A 22,629-nucleotide genomic window follows, 5' to 3' on the forward strand; every position below is an offset into this window, starting at 1 on the left:
AATTCACTTTCAAAATTAATGAAACAATCTGTTTTTATGTGACATATCGTACTTAGCGTATAATATTCTTATGTTCTTGGAGTATCTGTGGATTTTTTTCATTAGTGTCATGCTATATATGTGCTGTAAATGGTGTTATGACGGGGTAAATGCAAGTGCAAAGGGTGGGGACTTAAGTACTATTAGGGCATTATTTTCTTCCATGCGAGAGACAGTCATTCACTATAAGATAATTTTCCACGGGAGTACCCTTATATTAGGGAAGCTGGCGTGATGAGTAATCCCTTTGAAGATAGTCCTTTCTACTCCTCCAACACTTTGGCAAAGATATCCTATCTTTATTTCAGATTTGCGGGTGAAAAAATGTTCACCATCGATGACCCTCCACATCTCCTGAAGTGCCCACGAAACATGTTCATGGAATATGACAATAAAGAAGAGGTATAAACATTAGCAAATACTTCAAAATTGTCAGTATTATGTAAATAACCATAATTAATTATAAATTTTGTTGTAGATGACAGTTGGTGGTGTAGCTATTACAAGGGTTGGAAAATAGACCCACAATGAGGAGACTAAAGAATCTGAGTAGAAGACACTGGGAATATCGTTCACTTCCCCAAGATATCCACCTCTACTCTTAATCCTAGGTGAAGAGAGAAAATGAAAGGGAGCCTTGCCGCCCATGCATTCTGTCGATTACTGTCTTCTCCATTTGGACATTTTTGTTCGGTTAGGTGAGTATGATTTCATACAGATTTGAGAAACTGTAAATAGATAAATTTAGTAAGGGAGACATCCATGTTATTTTTACTGTCTATTGCAGGGTGGATTGATTAAGGTGTGAGTGTGACAGCAGAAATCGTTCAATTCATAAAGCAGTTTTGCAGCTTTAATGGAAGTGCCCAACAGAAGAACTCGAATGGAAATCTTGTGGCCTCTTGCATGATAAATGTCAGCATCTGGAATTTTAGGAAGAAGGTATTGAAAAAGTGTATATATTTGTGATTCGCCAATTCTGTGCAGTCTCTATAGTGGGTATTTCTATATTATGTTATATATTTTATTTATCAAATTGCATTTCTCTGACCAAGCATTAGCCTGTACCTCTCCTGATGTTTTCACAAAGTTGTATGGTATGGTTTTTTGGAAAGTATCTTTCCCTGTTACTCATTTAGTCTGTTTAATTACTCATGCACCAAGATTCAATAGAACACATCAGTCAGATTACACAACATAGCCAACATTCTTAGCACACCTTACAAAATTATTCGGTACATATAATGGCCTGATTTATTTCAACAATCAACGATGGGAATACAATTCAAGATATGTATAAACATACTGTTTTCTGTGTAAGATGAAGGAGATATTATTTCTTTGTATCTTATGAGACATTCTTTTCTCTGTCTTTTAGGGAAGTGTAATGAAACTTTGTCTTAAGGCCTCACCCTTAGTGAGCAAGATATGAGAAATATTAGTGAAAACAGTAGTTACAGTTTTTGCTACCGACTTTAATAAAATAACCATTACTTAAAGACAACGAGTACCAAAACCTCTAATTTTTGCATGGCAGTGGTAATACAGCCAACTTTTTGAACAGAGGACAGTAAAGGGCATCATGTTTTTTAAAAATTCATAGCCTAAATGCCTCTTTTTTTGATCTATAAAAATGGCCATTGTCTGAGACGAGGAACTCCAATGTATTCAATGAGATAGGTAGAGAAAGTATGACTCACTTTTTGCATTTTTCTTTCAATTCTCCAAAATTATTGTTGCTGTGAGAACAATATTGGTGTCAACAGCATAGGGAATGGATTGGAACCATTTATTTGTAGAAAACTATTTATATGATCATTTATGTCTGAAAGTGATAGGATAGGCACAGGGAAGGAGCTTAATGGAACTCCATGCTTCAGGCCTGTACCCAGGCAAATGAAAGTTAGACCATTTCCTGAGGTAATGACAAATTGAATATGGTCCGACAAGTAGGTTTCAATCAAAATTAGCTATGACACAAAAACCATCAAGTCAAGTTTATTGAGGATCAATTGGTGGTCCACAGTGTTAAAAACTTTTGAGAAATCAAAAAATATTGTAGCAACTTCCATTTTATTATCTAGTGCATTGATAATCTGGTTTTCTAAGTGATGGATTTCAGAAGATGAGATTACTGTTTCCTGCCCTTGGTATTTATGGTTAGGAAGTAAATACCTATGTCCTTATTGATGTTGGGGGAATATGAATTATTTAATCAGTATAACTGCATTTATCAAGGGAGATATTATCGTGGGAAGAAATGGATTGCTAGACAAGTGAATCTCATCTATTTGTTAGCATAAATGTGAAAATTATAACTTCATATCTCAAATGAAACTTGCCTAAAGGAGGTAGTAAAGAAATGCTGCCTTCGATTTTTGGTAACCAAAACGGTTGTTCCATAAGAAATGCACAAGGATAAATGTTTTACCACCCTAAACACTTAAGGTCACTCAAAAACATTTTTCAAACAAAGGAGTGGATACTGCTTTGGCAAATCTGGACAGCTTTTAATGGAAATTTTGAAGCATGTTGTAGGGCATTTGCAATTTTCTGACATTTTCCGACCTTGAGTTTTACATGATTTCAATGTGGATTGTACGCCCCTAAAATTGATTAATTTGGAAATTCCTAGTAAGTTTACATGGAGACTACTGTTCATTATTCCAGACTTAGGATTCTTTTGAATGCAAAAGTGTATTTTTTCCATCCTTTGAAATAAATAAATATTTAAGGCTGGGTAAATTAATCAAATTTCAAAGTAAGACAGAGAGTCGGGTTTTTCTGTAATCAGAAAAATCTTTCCCATTCCCACCTCATTGTTTTGTTTGCTTTTATTTAATAGTTCAGTCAGACTGTTGAAAAGTTACTGCAGTCAAAATTTTTAAATACACGAGTGTTCCTACTGCTAATTTGCTTTGAGTTGTATTCTCACGTGTAAATATTTTTTAGATTAATTCATTTAGTCATTCATTTTACATAACAAATGAGGACCATAGAAGCTTAGGGGGACTAGTGCAATTTTTTTACATAATAGCTGATAATTCTTGGTAATTAATTGCATTTATCTTTCTTGGTTTCTAAGATCCTCAATTATTCAGTAAAACCTCTTTACATCGCAATGGAGGGGACCAAAATTTGGGCAATTTGATGTTTGGAGGTAGTTAGGCTGTCTCGGGAGTATCTCCTTGGTATGATAAGTATTTTATGAGATAAAGAGGTTCACTACAAAGAGGTTTGCCTATAAATTTACATGTAAAACTGACCGCAGGGGTGGTATGAAGTGTGGAGGTTTATGATGTAAAGAGGTTCACTGCATAGAGGTTTTACTGCATATGTACATAATCCTAACAGCAAAACACATTTGAATTTGTAAGGGAGTCTTAAATCATATGACATTATTGACAATGGTTAGATATTTTCATAATAATATGTTTTGTACCTTGGCTTTACTTCAACTCCAAAAGTCACCTCAATTCAAGTGATATGTAATAACATCCCTTTCACTACAGTAATTTCTCCTGTGTTTAGAAATTTTGATTTGATTACTAATTTTGTGCAATATGGATTAAAAACTGGAATGAGATACCATGGATTAGTAGTGGTTTTCTGTTCACCGTACTCTACACTGTACAGTGCAGTATAATCTCCTAAGTTTGATGTATGATAAGTACATTTGAGAGATTCAGCCATAATAGTGTGTGTGGAAACCAAATTGGAAATAGGAAAGATTCACTTTGTTACTTTTCATTGATACGAATGCACTTTGAGATATGAATGGATAACTGCAGCTGAATTTTTTTCCAACCGGTTACAGTAGGCTATATGCTTTTTGAAACATCCTACTATGTTTGGTAGGTAGGCAACTAAAAATCGTCAGTAACAATCCCGATTTGGTTGACAACCGAACATCATCTGTAGCCGACCGGGTTCAGTAGGCTACCGAGAATCATCTGCCTGAGTGAATTCTTCCCATTTCCAATTTGATTTCCACCCTTACCAATATGTCTGAAGCCTTCTCATTTAAACTCAACTGATTTGGGCGTTACTTAGTAGAATGATGAAATATTCATGGTGAAACAAAAGCCAAGTACTGTTCCAAAAACTTTTTATTTGGTATCAACTATCTTGTATGATGTTGGGCACGATATGGTGGAAGTTTTAATATTAGTAAAATAAGACATTGCAATATTTCCACTGACTTTTATTATGACACTAACATTTCGTCATTACAAACAACATTATCAGGTGTTGCTTGGCCATACTTGATAACGTTGTTTGTAACGACGGAACACGTAGTATACAGTTTCTTCTCCTGACCTTCCTTATAATTACAACAATGTAGTGTTTATGATCTTGGAGTGTAGGTCATGAACATGACCTACACTCCAAGATCATAAACACTACATTGTTGGAACACGTAGTGTCATAATAAAACTCAGTGGAAATATTGCAGTCTTATTTTACTAATGCTATCAACTAGTTTCAACATCATTACCAAGACAATTTGTCTTGATAGCAAATAAAAAGTTTGTGAAACAGTATTTGGTTTTCGTTTCAACTTCTAATTTAATTATATTGCATCAAACGTAGGACATTATACTGTAGTACACATTACGGTATATAGCCTGATATTTACAATACAATTTTGTACATTAATTGTTATGATGGAAGCTTATTTGTTAATATAATGACTACATTTTCAATGTATAAATATTATTTTAATGTGTGTTGGTTGTAACCCATGTTTATTGATTTGAGCTTTCCTAACTTTTTACAATGTTAGTTTAGACTGGTAGAACGTACGAGTGGTACGTGGGAGTTTCGTTCCAATTAATTCTTACAAACTAATCCTTATCCGCTTTACGTGTGAATTTTGTGGACTCCTGTCCTGCTTGTTAAAGAATAATTTCTGTTGTAATAACGATTTTTCATGTACAGACACCAGCTCAAAATAAAGGCTTTTGTAGCGTAATCGGATTTTTTACTTATTTGAAGCAGTAATACCCCTATCCTTATAAGATCCCTACAAAATCCTGTCCCTAAATTCGCGCTGGTTGAAGGAAATAAGAAAAAATAATAAGTAATACGTAAATACAGCAATATATGCAGACGACATTGGCAGTCAATTCCGATTGGCTGTTATCCTGACGTCACGCGATTGCCACGCCACGGTGGCCGGGGTAGCGGCGCAACCCCGCTTCGCCGCGAATTTCTCCCCCCCTCACCTACAAGTCTACTCGCCGTGGTTGCCTCGTTGCCTCCTTGCCTCTCTCCAAAACCACCAAAATGGCCGCCGCATCACACCGCATGGCGGAATAACATGAACTCGAATTTCGAGACTCAAGTCACCACTAGCGGCGCTAGTGTCGGTGACGTAATTTTCCAATATGGCCGACGAAAGCGGGATAAACTGTGAAGCTGTAAGTTGTGGTAAGTGGCTAGTCGTGCGTTGGAAGTGCTTTGTAGTGTTGTTGTAGGGAAGAGAAAGGGAAAAATGTCTGCCAGAGTGATTTTAAAGTTTGAGGAGATGGTTAGGTATTTGGGAGGGAATGTAGGATCGCGATGTGTGATTGAAGGCGAATGTGTTTTTAATGCGGGGCTCGTGATGGTGGTGGGCACTCGCGGAAGTAGAGAAGAGGGTAAAATAAATATTTTATCGTTTGTACTGCAAACGAGTGCACTTTCTAAAGATCCTGTGCAAGTTTCTGGCTCATTAGAGGTCACCTAGGAGGGAGATTTGTCTGTGCGAGGAATGAGTTGTTCCTGCAAAGCGGGGAACTCTGAGAAGTGCAAGCACGTTAGTGCCACATTATGGTATTTGTATCGGTAAGTTTTGGATATCTAATTTATTTAGCAATAATTGTACCTAAAACCAATTACTGTTGTTGATTGTGATGTTATAAATACCACTTTTATTATTATAACTGGTTATTTATTGCACTAGGAATGATATTGAAAGTCTAGAAGAACTGTCGTCCACAGACGTGAAATGCCTCTGGACGCAGCGGCAGAAGAAGGACGCTAGTACCAATTATGGTGCCACCAAAATAAAGGAATTTTGCCATGCAATGCGAAGTGGAGAGAAGAAGTGTACGCCCCAAGGCTTCGGAGATTTATGCATGAAGACCTTATTAGCAGCATGCCCGGATTCCGCACTAGCACTTCACCGGTAAGTTTTGCCACCTTTTCATTAAGATTTTACGTTATTTTTATCAATTTACTTTCAATATCGTGGAGTATTGCCATATTTCAACGGACGGCAGTTAATATAATTATGGTTACCTTGTCATTTCATCCCCAGAAATTTTCATATTTTCAAGTGGTAAGGAAATAAGTCGTGTTACTGAAATCATAAAAAGTGGCCTATGTAGAAATATTTCCGGCAAAGGAACTTATTAAAAAATCGTTTTGAATCAAGAAAATAAGAAAATTTTCAGCCAATAACTTCTTCTCACTGCTGAAGGACATAGAAGGATTCAAGTGAATCCAATTCTTTGTCTTAACTTTGTCTTAATGACATAGACAGGGCGGCTTTACTTTTGAAAAAGACCTTGCACTTATCAAAATGAAGTCTGAGCTTTCCAGGTCTAAAAATACAACAGAAAATTTACCTGAAAATAATCCTTACATTGTTTGTTGCTGATAAAACTGCTTACAAGAGTTCAAAGAATATTTTAATTGGGAATAATGAGTTTTTGAGTGACTTTCTATCTTTACTTGTAGTTTACAATTGGATTGCATGAGATCATGAAGCATTTAAGGATAATCAGTGCCAATAGTTTTGAACATCTGTAGTTTCTTGAAGTTCTATCTGTAATAATTTATTGAAAATTATTTCATTGTAGGGTAGGGAGAATACATGACAACTGCCTTGACCCTGAAGTGAATGATGTTGATATGATGGAGTGACCAAGAAGTGGAGGACTAAACTTCCAGAATGAGCAACTGCTCATTTTCTTTTGCTTTTACATTATTGCCCTAGTGTTTGTAATATTTTTAATGTAATATACTATATGTAAAAAATATAATTTTGGAGATTTTTAATGTTTTGGTAAGGATTGGACCAACGTGAAATGTTTTTAGCTTTAGTAGTGTATTGCTTATTATAATTTGGCTCTCTCTAATTTGTAATAAATCTGTATATAGCTTTGAACTGGCATAAAATTTGAGGATAAGTAACCTATTGTTTTATCCTTTGCATTATTGCTCACCCTTAGGTGTAATCGAAATAGCTCTATGAGTATAAATATTTTTCTACCAATGAACGTGCCTTCTTATTGATTGACTCAGTTCCCAACAGGTAAGTAAGGTATCTTATTTAAATTTTAGTTGTCTTATGTTTCAAAGAACCCCCTAAGTCAATGATAGGCTAGACAGCAATGCTTTCAAAAGTGATATTTAAACTTGCAATGTATGGTGATCTTCTTGTAAATGAAAAAATACCTATTAACTTCATTGGAAATAGCTAAATTTTCATGCTTAATTATTCCCATACTTTTCACGCTCTAGAATAATACCTTTTAATTAATTTTTTGATATAACTGGTTCTTGTTATCATTAGCATCATATCTTTTCTTTGGAAACTGTTGGCATGATAGTAAGGACATTATATCAGGGGATTTGATCTTATTTTTTAGCATATCATTCAGGAATAAAATTCCAATTTGTCTTCTACGACTTGAAAGTACTCGCAAATTCAAATTTTGTTCATAAATATTGCATCCTGGGTCATTATGTGACTTTCTCTTAATATTATAGTCATCATTTTAAGAAATTTCTCTTGAATCATTTCTGAAGCATTGGTGTGCCTCATACTATGGATGCCATATCATAGTACAGTATTCCAGAACATATCTCTAGAGGAGCATAGAGCAGTGATAATCAGTTTTTATAATCTCTACAAATTCAGTAAATGAATTGCAACATTTTGTAAGTAATTTATTCAATATGCATTTCAAAGCCTAAATTATTTTCAAATAAGATTCCTAAGTCAGAGAAGCAACTTACTCTCTTCAAGGGGGTACTAGCTAAATTATAATGACATAGACAGGGCAGCTTAATTTTGAAAAAGACCTTGCACTTATCAAAATTTAATTGCATTTGGTTAGAACATCACCAAGTAGGTGAATTGTTAAAGAAATTTTGAAGTTTCTTGACATTCTCAGTGCAATCAATAGGGTGGTAAATTTTTAGATTATCAGCATATTGGATACATTTTGTGGGGGGAATGTAAGAACATCTTTATTAATAAATGTAAAAAAAGTAATGGTTCTAGGTCTAGTTCAAGGTAGTCGTAGAAATTGAAAGGAAGTTAAGCAACCATGTTTGGGTTAGCCATAATTATGCAGCTTGCAAGGCATATGAAGCATAAAATTTAAGGGTAGATGTAACTGTAAGAGAAGAATATCAGCAGGTATTTTAATCATAGGTCTTCTCAATGAGTCAAAGAAGATGTGGTTGGCATTGCAGAAGGGTTACTGTGTAACTGCAAAGCATTTATGAAAAACTCCTAATCATGAACTATTGTAATAATGGGCCATGGTTGACATTACAATTACCATTATAGGGTAAGCAAGCATGCAATATTTCACAGGATTCATGGGGTTGTTAGGGATGTAACTTTAAGGCCCTATGAAATAGTTAAATTCAATACATAAAGAATAAAGTCAATACATCTGTTTCCAATGTAAGTCAAAGTATCTCTTTTCTATGGAAAATTACTTCTTCCTATATGTTTACTGCATACATGATCGTGCAATTGTTTGAAACTTGACCCACAAAAGCAAATGCATACAAGTTGGTGAAAACATAAATCCTTTCACCGTGGCCCACAGTAAATTCCCTAACCATTCACAAGCTTCATGGCACCTGATGCTTAGAAAGAATACTTAATGACACTTGGAACAGGGATCATAAAAATGAAGCTTAGGAAGTATTAGCAGAGTATTTTTACCACATCACAATAGGATAATCATTTCCATACCATCCGAGACCTGGAATTTCAAAATAATTTATGCTAATGAAAAGCATTCACACAAATGCATGACAGGAAAAGTTATGTATTACAGCTGGGTGGTCAGGAAAGAGCAGTAGGACTTAAAGCAGCACCATATAAAAGGAACATGTTGAAAGGGGATGCTTACATAATCAGGAAATAAATGCTTTATTGATCAAAGGTATCATAAATAGATATATTAAATCAAATAATCACGCAAGATGGTTTGAAATGAGTTTTATTATCTAATGACTCATGTTACGAATATTCCATAAATACATCACATTACAATCGTAATGTAAATGCAGTCTTGTTCAATCTTGAATAAATTTGTCTCTTGATAAAATTGGAGTGGACAAATTAGTGATGCCACACACACATGTCATAATTTCACCAGCTAGATGGCACAAAGTCACAGGTATAACATCTGAAAGCATTTTAAATTTTTTAATTCTTTCAATGGCCCTCTCCACATGGACTCGAGCCCTAGCAATTTCACATGTGGCCATTGCGTCCCCCTTTGAAAATTGCTTTTGCTTCTTGAGAAATGGTGGATGAACAACCCTAATTCCATTTTCCTCACATAAATTTTTGATGATGAAACCCTTGTCAACCATCACATCAAGCCTCGTAACTAATAACTTAATTAATAACTTAAAATGGTATACTAACTCAGCTAAAATTATGTTACGATGTAATTAATTATCTCTAATACGACTAAAAATTAAATTATAGAGATTAAATTCAATGAAAAAGATTTTAAATCTCAAAAAACTGCTCAAGGCCACTGAATCTCAACGTGCTCCTTCTGAATGCTAGTAGGGGTATCCCTCAACCTGTACTTGCGAATTCGGCCGCTAGATAGCGTCTCTCTTGTCTGGAATCTCGAATAGAATCCTGAAACATGTATATCATGCCTCCGTTCTCTAAAATTCTGAACAATATTGATGGGTGAGTCTGAGTTACCCATTTACCCTAATGACCATGCATTTACCTAATTTACAGTAAGTTTAAGAAATATACTTAAAGCAATGTCTGAAATTGCTTGAAGATCATAGTCTTTCAAGATAAAATCCTCTTTTAACTTTCTGCGAAAACAAACCGTGGATAAAAGAAAAAGGATGCTCAAATGCATGGAGAATACATTATGTAATGTATTAATCATGCTCAAATGCTAGCGCCTTCTAATATCCGTGGCTAGTGCATTATGATGTTATGATACGTAAAAAAAACAACCATTGAAATAATAGACATAGCCATGGAGTAAAATTATCAAATGTGTAAATCTTGGACATAACACATCCATTACTGAAAATGTTGAAATAAATCAGCGGAGAACATTAAAGTCAGTCTGGCTACCTTCTGGAGACAAACGCAGTGATTTTGATGAAAATTGCTGACAGTTTACGTTGGACAGACCAATTTAAAATTTTCACGGATTTTGATGTTCAAGAATAACTTTGAAAAATTATAAATGCATCCAAGAACTCTAGAAACACATGTAAGCTTAGGTTCTTGAATTTTTGATGGTGATAGTGAATGGCAAAAACATAACTGAGGAAGGGATATCCACTACTGGCATGAATATTGTTTTTCCCAGCATCTTTCCCAATGAGATGTTATAATCGCGATTTAAAGCCTTATTTGTGCACCGAACACATTGGCCGTCGTCGAGTAATTTATTTACATGTGAGAGAAATTGCTCAATCTTAAATTCATACCCGAAGCTTCCGTCTTTGTCTATAACCTTGGATTTAGATTTAAGCTATTACGTTGTTTTTAAAATTAATTTTATGGCAGAAAATCGAATGGTTGTTGATGAAGTGCTAAAAATTATGTCAACCCCGCACCATCTCGGTGCATGGATTGCTGAACCTTTGATCATTGGGAGGATAATTCTAATCCATCTTCATCAGTATTGATTATTCTGTCCTCCAAACCAGAGTCACATAGGCCTTGTCTTCATGATCTCTCTATATGATCCTCTTATCACTCCTTTCTGTCCTTTATTGCCGCTGCTTTTTAATGTGTATGCTGAGGGAAGGTAAGGGAAGTATGGGATGAGTTGGAAGCTGGTGTAAAAGTGGGAGGAATGATGTTAAAATCAATAAGGTTTGCGGATGATCAGGTGTTGATCAGTCAGTCAGCTTCAAAGCATTGCAAGCGAGGAATGTGAGGCTCAAGATAGAGAGTGTGGAAAAACTTGCGCATGTAGAGCAATTCAACTATTTAGGCAGCACATTTGAGGAAAATGGATCCAGTATTACGGACATAAGAGAATTTCATTAGCAAAGGAGGCATCCATGAAAAGGAAGGAGCTTATGATAGGATCATTATTTAAGCTTAAAGAAAAGGTTAGTGAAGAGTCTCATCTGGAGTACCACTTTACGGTGTGGAAACGTAGGCAATAAGGAAGGAGGAAGAGAGAAGACTGGAGGCATTCGAGATATGGGTGTGGCAAAGAATGGAGAAGGTGAAGTGGACGTCAAGGAGGAGGAACAACGAAGTGAGGTGAAATATGGTGGGTGAGGAGAGGCAGCTTTTAGATGAGATATGGAGGAGACAGAAAGGAAGGAAGAGAACAGGATTTTTAGATAGAATGAAAGGGAGTAGGCCTTATTGTGAATGGAAGTGCTCGAGTGCTTGGATAGGGATGCTCCCAGAATTCTTCTTTAGTACTCCAGGGAAACCTCCCTTAATCAGTAGAATACTTATAATAATAATCAATCCTTTCCTATTAAAAAAAGAAAGTCAACATGATGCAGCCCTTCATGGTTAGTGTCATAGGTGTTAGCTAGTTGGCCAAGGTCCTCAAGTTCCTCATCATTAGAAATTCTATCAGAGAGTTATAAGAGCCTAAAAGTTAGAAGACCGAGAAAGTGGCAGCAATTAATGCAGAACATGGGACATTACGGCAATGATGACGTTGGGTAAGAAAATATGAAAAGGAAGAAGAGATTTTAGTATTGCATTAGGTGAAATGGATAAGGAAAGCAGGGATTATTGGAGTGATGGATCATCATGATTAGTCAACAATACAAATACTGGATTGGGATAGCTCTCCATTCCTCTCTCCTATACGCTAACCTTTTCATTGCAACATATTTCTTCTCTTTCACAACCTTTATAATCTGTCCTATGTGACTCATTGGGGGCCGTCCTTTGCCCTTCTTTCCTTCTTGGAAGGGGGTGATGGATATAGGGCCAAATATCGTGGTACCACGTGGGGAAGATAGTCAACGAGGGTTAGCTTTGGTATGAAACAAGGGGCTTTTAAGATAGCACGATAGCGTAGAGAGGGAAAGCGATATGATCCTGATGGTAGAAGTTGAGGCCAACCTTATAGCGGTTCAAGTGCACATGCACACTAGCAGCCATAGATTGAGCTTGAAGAAGTAATTAGGAAGATCGCAGGTAAGTACCTCATGGTAATGGGAGACTGGAACACCTCAGTTGTGGAAGGGAAGGATGGAAAGGAAATAGGAGAATATGGATAAGAAATTCAAAATGATTGGGGTGACTATCCATATTCATTAGATCTCTATTGTAGAAGAGTGGAAAACGGATCTGCGTCCCGCAGCTGTTGCATCCCGTGCAACTTGTGCAAGATGCGTGGTGCCTGACTGTGTAGTTTCCAACGTTGCGCAGTGGTTTCAAAGCATTTCTACAAACCACCTTTCTGAATCCGTGATCTCACAGTCATGGTTGCGTGGTTTTGAGAACCCAGGTGTTACACAGAGCAGCAGGAATGTGAGTACAATCATGTCATTGCTGCTAAAAAGATCTTGATCTGGAAAAGAAAGCTCTTAAGTATTCCGGAAAGCAATCTAAAATAACAGCTATATCGATAGATTCTTTGATTCATGTAGCTGATGAAAATTACGAGAAATTTAAGTGAAAGTTTGGATTATTAATGTTTTCCAATTTTTCGTGCTAACTCTCCCTACCATCACAATCGGGAGTTTCCTGTATTTGATTCAGGCAGTGGCGTGAGGTTAATTGCCAGGTTTAAGCCTTTTCTTGGGGTTGGGATTGAGAGGTTAGTCAAGAAACAACTTATTTCCTGAGGAACTAGGTAATTTGTCACCAGAGGCTTGAAGTTTAAAAATTTGCAAAAATTCAGTTGGATTTCAGAAGCACTTGTGGAGAATAATTTATTTTCAGTTCAAATGTTGCCTAGGAGACTCTCTACTGCCCCTTTACCCAAAATGTTTTCTCTTGCAGTGACTCCCCTCAATACCTCTCCTGAGGAGACAAATAATCTGGGGGAACTTATTTCTTATAACTTTCTTTTTAAATGCTAAGAGCTGTGAATTGAGATCAGTATCTCAGATCCTAAATGTTCTCAAAAGCAGATAATTTTAACCACTACTGCCAGTGCCCTAAAGATTAAAATTCATTTAAAAACCCTGGTGGAAATTGGGAACAAATGCCTGCAGAGATCAAGCCATGATAACTATGGCCATTTCAATAACAAAAAGCAATGACTCCAAATTTTGTCAAGACGCAAACGAAATTTATGGCTTATTTAATTAAATTCATGATTTTCCGAAGACATAAAAATTAACCAATATAGGTAACCCACTTGCCAACCATGAACACCCTCAAAGCAAATTTCTGATTACATAATCCTTATAATGAAGCATTTAAACATGTACATTTTAGAATTACCAATAATTTCTTTAAGGATCCCAATTTAATGTGTACTCTGAAAAAGGATCTTATTTCACTTCTCACAACATATGCTTGTCACGTGGGGTCATCCACAGTTTTGCATTCATTTATAGATCACATGATTTAAAGCCGGAGTTGCGGTGCAATTGCTGATATGGGAATGACGATGTCCATAGACAAGAAGTACAAATTCCAATTAAGTTGTGAGTAAAAATCTTAGATTTGTAGAATAGGGTGGTTTCCTATTATTTTTTTATTGCTTTAATCGAAAGATTATTACTCCTGGAGTACGTATTTAACGCTTTTAGATTTTTAAATGACAACATCTATTTTTGGCGATTAAATGAAAAGTGAAAATTTTCAAGCGCGCGAAAACGCGACGCTTAAGTATGAATGCCGGGAAATATCTCCGTACGTCGTATTTCTGGTTCCCCCTCCCGCCCGGTGAGATGACCTTGAGGCGAGGCTTAGCGCTGATACGTCGCAGGATGCTAGCGGATAGCTGAGTACCTTGCTGGATGGTAGCGCTTGGCTTAAAAAAGGTTTATTAATACCTTATCAAACGAAGAAAACTTTCCGAACTTAGCCAGTTTTAATAGGTGATTATTATGACATGTTTCCCTGAGCTCTGTGCCTCATGCATGCATTGGTAACCTCAGACGATGTATAACTCCTATCCTCTCGTGTAGAAACTAGGTCCCTGTGACGTCATGCGGAGTGGAATCGCATGGGCGCCAATCTGGCCTTTTTCAAATGAGGATAAAATTTGACCCTTGCCATTCGTCTAAATCGGTATTTCAAAAACCAAATAATTATTGTATTATGAATACACTAATGGTGGGTAACGAATCGCAATCAATGCCTTTCGTTTTCTTTGATGAAGGAAACTACCCTATTAGGGGTCCTTAGGTAAAGGAAAAGAGGCTTTTATCATCCCTCCTTAATGTGAAAGAGACTACTGCCAATATCAACGGTCAAATATCTTGGGAGTCATTTTAGACTCCAAGCTCAACTGGGGAGAGCACATGGACATTAAAATCAAGAAAGTATGTGCCTCTATGTGGACATGCTGAAGGGCCCTGGTAAAACCTGGGGCCTTCAATCCAGAGCCATTAGCTGGCTACACAATGCAGTGGTGATACCTATAGTTTACTCCTTTTTCCTCCCCCCCCAGAGCTCAGAGAAATTTTTAATTTAAATATATTTTACTTAATTGCATTAATATTACTAGTAGAATAGTGAAAGGATTAATAAAATATCCCTCAGAAAGCCGCAAAACTCACCATTTTGAACTATTTATGTTGAATGTTTTTGGAGGAGGGCCCCTGCACCTTCCGCTTACTGTGGCGGGTATTCAATACCCCCCAGAATTAGTTGTGTCTGAAACCCCCCATTGCCTTAATTCCTAGCTGCGCCTCTGCTGGACACAGGTAACTGTGGACAAACCTGAGGGAGTCTGGCACTATCTTTGGAATGGGGTCGGAATCCACAATAACTACGTTCAACTCCTCTCCACCTCTTTTCAAAACTCACTTTCTGCATAGGGAGAATTGGGCAAGAGAAGAGGGTAAAGACCTCCACAGGGGAGCCCAAATATGGTGAACTGATGTCTCTTTGAAAGAGGGGAAAACAGGGCCTGGTGTTTATAGACAATCACCCCTTAGGAAGATATCTACCCCCTTGGAAGATATGCAGCAATGTTCCATGCAGAAATCTTTGCTATCCTGACCTGTGTGCATGTCATTGAAGAGATGGGCTTGTATAACAGACCAATCCATTTTTAAACCGATAGTCAGGCTGCACTAGAAACCCTGAACTCATCTTGGTGTAGCTCTGGGATAATTTGGGTAGCCGAAGTAAATGAGAACTTTTCTGGGTATGGGGACATTCAGGTATTACCGGAATTGGAAAGGCAGATGAACTGGCCAAGGCCTGCGCTGAACAGTACCCAACTGGCCCAAAACTATTCGTGCCTGTTGCACCCTCAACAGGGATGGCCGTGATCAAATTATGAGGATCTACCCAACACTTAAAGATCTGGCGAGAAGCACCAGCACTACACCAGGCTTTAACTCCTCATTGAGAAACCTTTCCCTAGACTCAGGAGAAGACTTCTTCTTATGAACAGAAGACAACTTTGCACGGCAGTAGGCCTGCTTACTGGTCACTAAGAGACATTTGAACCTACTGGGAGTTGCAAACTTGGACATGTGTAAAAGGGAGAAGGAACAGCTACACATCTCATATGCAAGTGCCCCACAATCCACGCTGACTGCAGCATTTACCCTAAATTTTTATTTCTGCCTGGATATCTTGCACTTGGGCATTTTCCCTCGCCATACGAATCGCTAAGAGGCTAAACTCTAAACCAGAGCTGCCCTCTTGGCAGGGGGTGCCTCCTACACAGGGGGGTCTCTTCTGCACTGGCTGGCAGCTGAAATCGTGAACACCCGCAGCCCAAAGGTTTACATGAACTATTGTAACGTTCCACAACAATTTCTAAAAAAACATGGTGTCCTAGTTGGTTGAACGTTTGCTTCCATGAGAAAGATTCTGAATTCAAATCATTGGTGAATACTTAAAGGCACCTGCAAAAGAAAAATATGTAGTCCTCTAGTTGGTTCAGGGAAAGCAACTGGCACTCATACACTGAACGTGTGACATGCACACACCGGTAGCTTAATCTTGGGAGAGCTCAAGCCTTTCCCATCCAAACAAACTTCCTCATTGAAGCAATTGAGAATGTTATTTCTTTTTAGGATGGTTGGGTTCCACTTAAATGCCCGTTATGATCCTAGTTTGCTCCCTGGCATGGGTTTTCAGTTCCAGTTCTTAATTGAGGTTTCACTTTCATAGCTTAATTTTAAGAAGCTATTAATGATTGTTGTTTTATTATTATGAGAACTACAAAAAACAACACAAGTATTTTCTCAAATGATTGGATCCAAAGCATTTCAATATTTTAAGATAAGCTTTTCAAGCTTGAGTCATTTGAATGCGAGCTCGAAAGGCTTCATAAAAGATTCCCAAATTCAAAGTCCCAGACATGAAATCTTCACTTCCCTCAAATTTCCTTTCTGTCCTTGCATAACATTTTTTAAGTGTTAGAATAAATTAAATACATACTTCTTAAAAAAGTATTGAAATACTCTTTAAATTTTATTTTATCGGAATGGAAAAACAATAACGAGTAGACTTAATTTCAGTCAAATAAAAATCGAAATATGGCATCGAATCAACTGACAATTATTCTTTAGGGCTATTCAGTGTGACTCACTTGCATACTACATGAGAAACATGGTGAAGCAGAGGTAATTGTTTCTTGAAATTGTTAGAGGTAAGGGTACATAAATTATTTTATTTGGTACAAAAAATATTGTGAAAAATGATGTTGTCAGAACCTTAATAAAAAGAATGATTATAATGTATGGCATTAATCCACATGAAGTTGAGAACGTCAAATCTGGAAAACTTGGGACCTAAGGGTTTCTGGATTTCAGCACGCAGAAAAAATGGTACCCTTTTTTTTGGGAATATGAGTCGCCTCAGATGAATTCAAGTACATACACTACATTGTAGGAGGCAAAAAACTTGTTGAATAAGTTGTCAAATCACGACCGTGGCTTCTGCAGCATAAACTGGCTTCAGTGCTTAATACTGGATGAGAATGAGCAATAAATATATCTTATTCTTCATGCTCAATGCTTTAGTTGATAGGATTCCCTAGCAGACGTTGCGATTTCTATCGATACCTTCCTTAGTTGGACAGTAAATCTCAGCAAATGCTTCTATATTTTGTTAATTAATTAATTTATAAATGCATTCAGGCTCTGGTACTCGTAATTCGAGATCCCTACGTGTAGTTGTTAGCATATGTTCATAGTGTGTGCTAACTTCCTAATCACTCCAGAACAAGGCTCGGAGAGTGGTCCCATGAGGTGGCACTACGCAGAGGAATTTTCAAATGTTCTGGATTCTGGATTTGAGGTCCTCAACTGTATTTCCAAAGGTAAATTTACAATATCTTTCCGTGTAAAAAATGCCAGCCCTCAGCCAGCAGTTCTCGAGATTTGCACATTATGACATAATGTTTCTCTGATGGTATGGACATGATTCCTTATCTTCTCCCTCACTAATTTCAAATCCCTTGACTACTTTAATCTCCAGCAACCCTGTCTGAGTCACCCATCCTCATCTCGTAGTTTGATATGCCCTCTTTACACTAAATTCAAATTTATAAGGAGAGCAATGCTTTTAGGATTATAGGGATTGAAGCCAAAAAAACATAGGTTAAGAGAGAAAGAGCAAAAGATGCACAACAGTTGGTGCTAGGGCTTCAAGATTGTGCTGTGAGTACATGGAAAAATAACATATTTGGTATCAGGCCACATACATTTCATCTAAATACATTCTTTTTTTGATTTTTAATGAATTTTCTCCACGTACCTCACATAATTTGACTGATCAATCTCTCGGGACCAATCAATTACTCGGGAACTAATTGTATATGTCTGAATATAGTCCCCCCTTTTTTCCAAAAATGCCTGCGGCAAAAGTAAAGGGGGGGACTATATTCAAATGCATTTTTTAAATTTTTCCCGAAACTGAAGCCTCGAAATTAGGGGGGGGGGAACTGTATTCAGAGGGGGACTATATTCGGAAAAGTACGGTAATTGTATCTTTCACTATCAAACTGAATTCAAAAACCTAATTTTTCTGGTTGCGAGGTGAACATATGGTAAGGTAATTTTTATACGCAATTTGGAATTCTGTCACTGGCATAACCAGAGGGTCAAATTTATTACAGAAAAACATAAATACCTAACGAACAATTTGGTGCATTAACATACCTTCATGCACAAAATTTTTGTAGTTTGGTCAGGAGAAATTTTTACATTCAGTGGAAAAAATGCCAATCAACGATTCCCTCAGAAGAAAATAAAGGATACTTCCAGTTTTTAGTTTAAAAAATAATTTTAATGCGAATATCCTCATAATTTCCAGTAGAAAAGAAAGAATTTTTACCTCTTTTTAGTAGGCCTTTTGTTTTCTGAAATTGTATTTAAGGACGAGAAAGCACTTCTATAGTTAAAAGTAATATTATTGATAAAAACTGAAATGATTTATAATGAATAAAATTACCCAATTTTTAATAAAGCATGAATTACACTATTTTTAATCATCAAAATCTGATAATATGTACACAGAATGAATGAGTTGGTGCTTTTTAATGAAATCAGTCATGATGAACATCCCTTATTATTTTAAACCATTCCAGTAACAACATGCTCCATCTATGTACACAATTATACCACTCAAGACTTACAGGTCCAGGATTAATAACCATTGATGATCTCTGAGCAATCTCAGGACGCCCAACAATTTCTTACAAACAGAGCCAGGGCTACTGAGTACTTCAATAAGCACGGAGCCTCAAGATTTGAATATCCCCTAGCATTGACCACAATTTCACGCAGAAAGTCAAAGTTTCATCAACTGAAAGCACAAATCAATTACTGAAATAAGAAGGTTCATCCTTCACAAGAATGGAGACTCTTGAAGAAGGTATTTGTTTTTAAAAAGACTAAGCCAGAGATATTACTCAACGCGAGTGCTCTCCGCAACGCAATATGGCAAATGATTTGAATGACACATGTGCGTGTATATTTTTTTTTTTACAAGTTGAGTTTCACGAGTTAAATTGATTAAGCCAAAGAAAAAATAATCACCCTAGCCCTAAAAATATTGCATCCCTTATTGTTAAACACAGAATTTTAAAGCTTGCACCCACTTCACCATTCTCGTTTTAATTTCACAATAAATTGTGATCAACAAACACACACACCCACATGTATGCATCTTTACAACAAAACATCGACTCAGAAAGGAAGCCAGAATATAATTAAAAATGTTAATGCTCTCAAGAGATTAAAGTTTTTCCAGCTGAATCGTTATTACCTCATCAAGCCCACAAATTTGAAGTTTTCACATTGAAGCTTAAGCAAATTGACAGTGGAAGACATAAAATACAGCATAAATTAAATTTTTACTTTTTCTTTAAGATTCATTCCATTCAACTTTGATACCTAAGCAAGAAGATAAGAGAACACACAGCAGGCTTTTAGAATACACCTAGAAAATATAGCACCAACATTTGAGTTTTCCCCTTTTTCAAATGCTAATCTTATGTTACAGATATCATGGGCCATCTACACCAGCTTCCATAAGTCAATATATCCTTTTTTTTAAACTAGCAACAAACCATATCTTCAACAACAAATCATTCTCATATTTGTAAGTAAATGCATTGGAGACAATATACAATAAAAGATCCAACTAACATCTTGGTAAGATACCATTTGATAAAATTCTTCCATGTTGTGCACATCAAAATAAGTGTCCATAGGATGAAATCCAGATCTTGCCACGCTATAGTGCTTGTACGCCAAAATCAAAATATGCAGCTGTTAATGCAAGTTACAAAGATATTTCTTAAAATAGCAAATAGGTACATACATATGTACTTCCACTCCCTCATGAAATTTTGGAACTAAGGATGATTACAAAACCATTCAATTGTTTTTTCTTACAAAGAAGGGCCAAACAAGTGTAAGAAAAACAACTTCATGAGCAAGCCTATGGAAATACCTTTTCAACCAACGGTGATAACACACGTATGACAACAAGAGAAAGAGCAGTGACGACGACTACGGCCACCATGACTAATTAAAACAGGTTTACTCAGCTTTCTTCAGTTCAACAATGTTATCACAGAGAAGTGTTGCCAAATTTACGCTCACCATACACTTTGCACTATATATTTATATATTTTATATATGTAATTATTTTATGTGTGTATGAGTGTGTAAATACATATACATATATGATTTACACATACATTTCCGTCAGAATTGGACACTAAAAACATTTGTTTGCTTTCCACTTCCCTCTCCATATCTTCTTCATTTTCCAAAAAATTTGATGAACACATCCCGGTCACATAAACAGGCACCAGCCAACGCAACGCATGTGAAAATGTGCACTCACTGCGGAACCACCACTGGCCAGAGCATCATTATGTATTATTTATACACACACCCTCTCCCATCATCAATCATTCAAAAGATGAGATGGTAAAAAGTGGACTTTTTCCTTTTAATAAAAGCTCAATTTGTGGCAAAGTTAGTAAAGGTTAGTCACGAGATATTGATGCAATGAGCGCTAACGTGTGCAAGATGTCAAACGTCACAAAAAGTGCAATCGATAGCAGGGCACCCATTCACTAATGCTTCACAAAATCTCCTCTAAATTGTACTTCAGCTTATTTTTTTTCCAAATAAGAAAGTTATATCATGAAGTTAAAAAGTTAATAACGGTCCAAAAATATTTACAATAACATTAACAGATATATAATGATAATATCACAACAAACCATAACTGCTTGTGATAAGGAGGGTTGCAGCGAAGTAACTTTTTTTCCAACCATGAAAGCTTTTGAGTACACAAAAAAATCAAGTCCCACGTGAAATAATAAAAATATATAAAAGACGTATGTACTACACTGTAAAAGGAGGCAAATATTACCATCAATCCGAGTTCCTATCATGGTGAAGAGAATGCAGAGTCCATAGAAACAACCCACTAGAGAAATGTGTCCCCATGGAAACTAACTGGCTCTCTTGAAATAAATGCCCGTGAGTGACGCATATGCATTCGGAAAGGTAAGATTTCACACGATGGAGTGGAGCGATTTGTAAAACAGATATGAGGAGAGATAAAGAGAGAGACGGAGATGAGACAGAGAGAGGCGCCACAATCACTTGGGCCCCTTCCAAAGAATACGCAGGACGTAGTCAAGACACACTGCTTAGGAAGGAAAAATTTCAAAACATACTCAAGGTAGATAGGTACACACCAAAAAAAGAAAGAAGGCAATCTTCCCTCTCAGCATCATCTTTCCTTCTGGTCAGTCCTTCAAGATAACAGAGTGGCTCTTTAGCTATTCCAGGCAATGATGATGATGATGACGATGGTGTCGACTGTGACAATGGCGATGGTAACACACAGGAAGGGGGTGGGGGACAGCTGTCTGTGACGTGAACTGGCAAGCAAAACACTCTTGTTGCAGTGCGTGCAAACGTTGGAGAGGGAGGAGAGTCAACTGAGCGTGGTACCTCCAGCGGATAATCCCGTCATCTCACGCCCCTCCAAACAACACATTCTCAGCCTCATGCAAACCAATCAAACACACACACACACTACTCAAACACGCACGCATGCACACTGTCCTCAATCTCCCAACAGACGACGATGACACAACAACAGATGAAGAGGGCACTCTGCAAACGCTCCCCCATCCAACGTCTCTTTGGTCAAGCAGAGTGAGACTCCATGATGCTCCTCGGAACGCAAACGCACATCTACCACACGTTTCACAACAGACAAGAGACAAACGGCTCCTCCCTATCGGCTTAAATCCTTCATTCCCTCGTTCACTAATGCACACACGCAAACGGCTGGCTGTCGTCAGCATTATTCCCTCTCCTGTGTGTGGGCGATCGGAGGGGACATTGACGGGAGATGGTCTGCTCTCCTCATCTGCTGGCCCCCCTCCCGGCCATCCAGCACACGCTTGGGGCATGCACAATGTAACACATAACGCTCTTTCTTTCTCCGCCCACTTTCCCCTCCTCGCCACTCTTAAAGCAGCACGCACTTCCTCTTCTTCTTGACCTGCAGCACAGGACAGAGAACAGCACGGATGGCCTCGTCAAACACCGTCTTCAAGCCCTTCTGGGTGAGGGCACTGCACTCAAGGTACTTCACGGCTCCGATCTCCTTGGCCATTGACAAACCCTGCAACCAACAACACCCACAATTACTTCACTTGAAAGGATTACACAACAAGATTCATTCCA

At 37.3% G+C, this 22,629-nt stretch overlaps 1 protein-coding gene and 1 long non-coding RNA gene across 2 annotated transcripts in view; one reads left to right on the forward strand and one right to left on the reverse strand.

Annotated features, from left to right (window-relative positions):
• Positions 1–399: 399 nt before the first annotated feature.
• Positions 400–1,122, forward strand: LOC124154018. Its single transcript, XR_006863811.1, has 3 exons — positions 400–441; positions 518–737; positions 827–1,122. It is a non-coding gene; the product is annotated as an uncharacterized LOC124154018 (long non-coding RNA).
• A 17,544-nt stretch (positions 1,123–18,666) lies between these two features.
• The window catches only part of LOC124173281 (ras-related protein Rac1), a 138,799-nt gene continuing 134,836 nt past the window's right edge, over positions 18,667–22,629 (reverse strand). Inside the window, exon 6 of the mRNA XM_046552803.1 lies at positions 18,667–22,567. Coding sequence (XP_046408759.1) covers positions 22,412–22,567 — 156 coding nt within the window. The 3' untranslated portion in view covers positions 18,667–22,411. The remainder of the gene's footprint in view (positions 22,568–22,629) is intronic.

Source organism: Ischnura elegans, chromosome 1, assembly GCF_921293095.1.
Source record: "Ischnura elegans chromosome 1, ioIscEleg1.1, whole genome shotgun sequence".
Classification (NCBI taxonomy): Eukaryota; Metazoa; Arthropoda; class Insecta; order Odonata; family Coenagrionidae; genus Ischnura; species Ischnura elegans.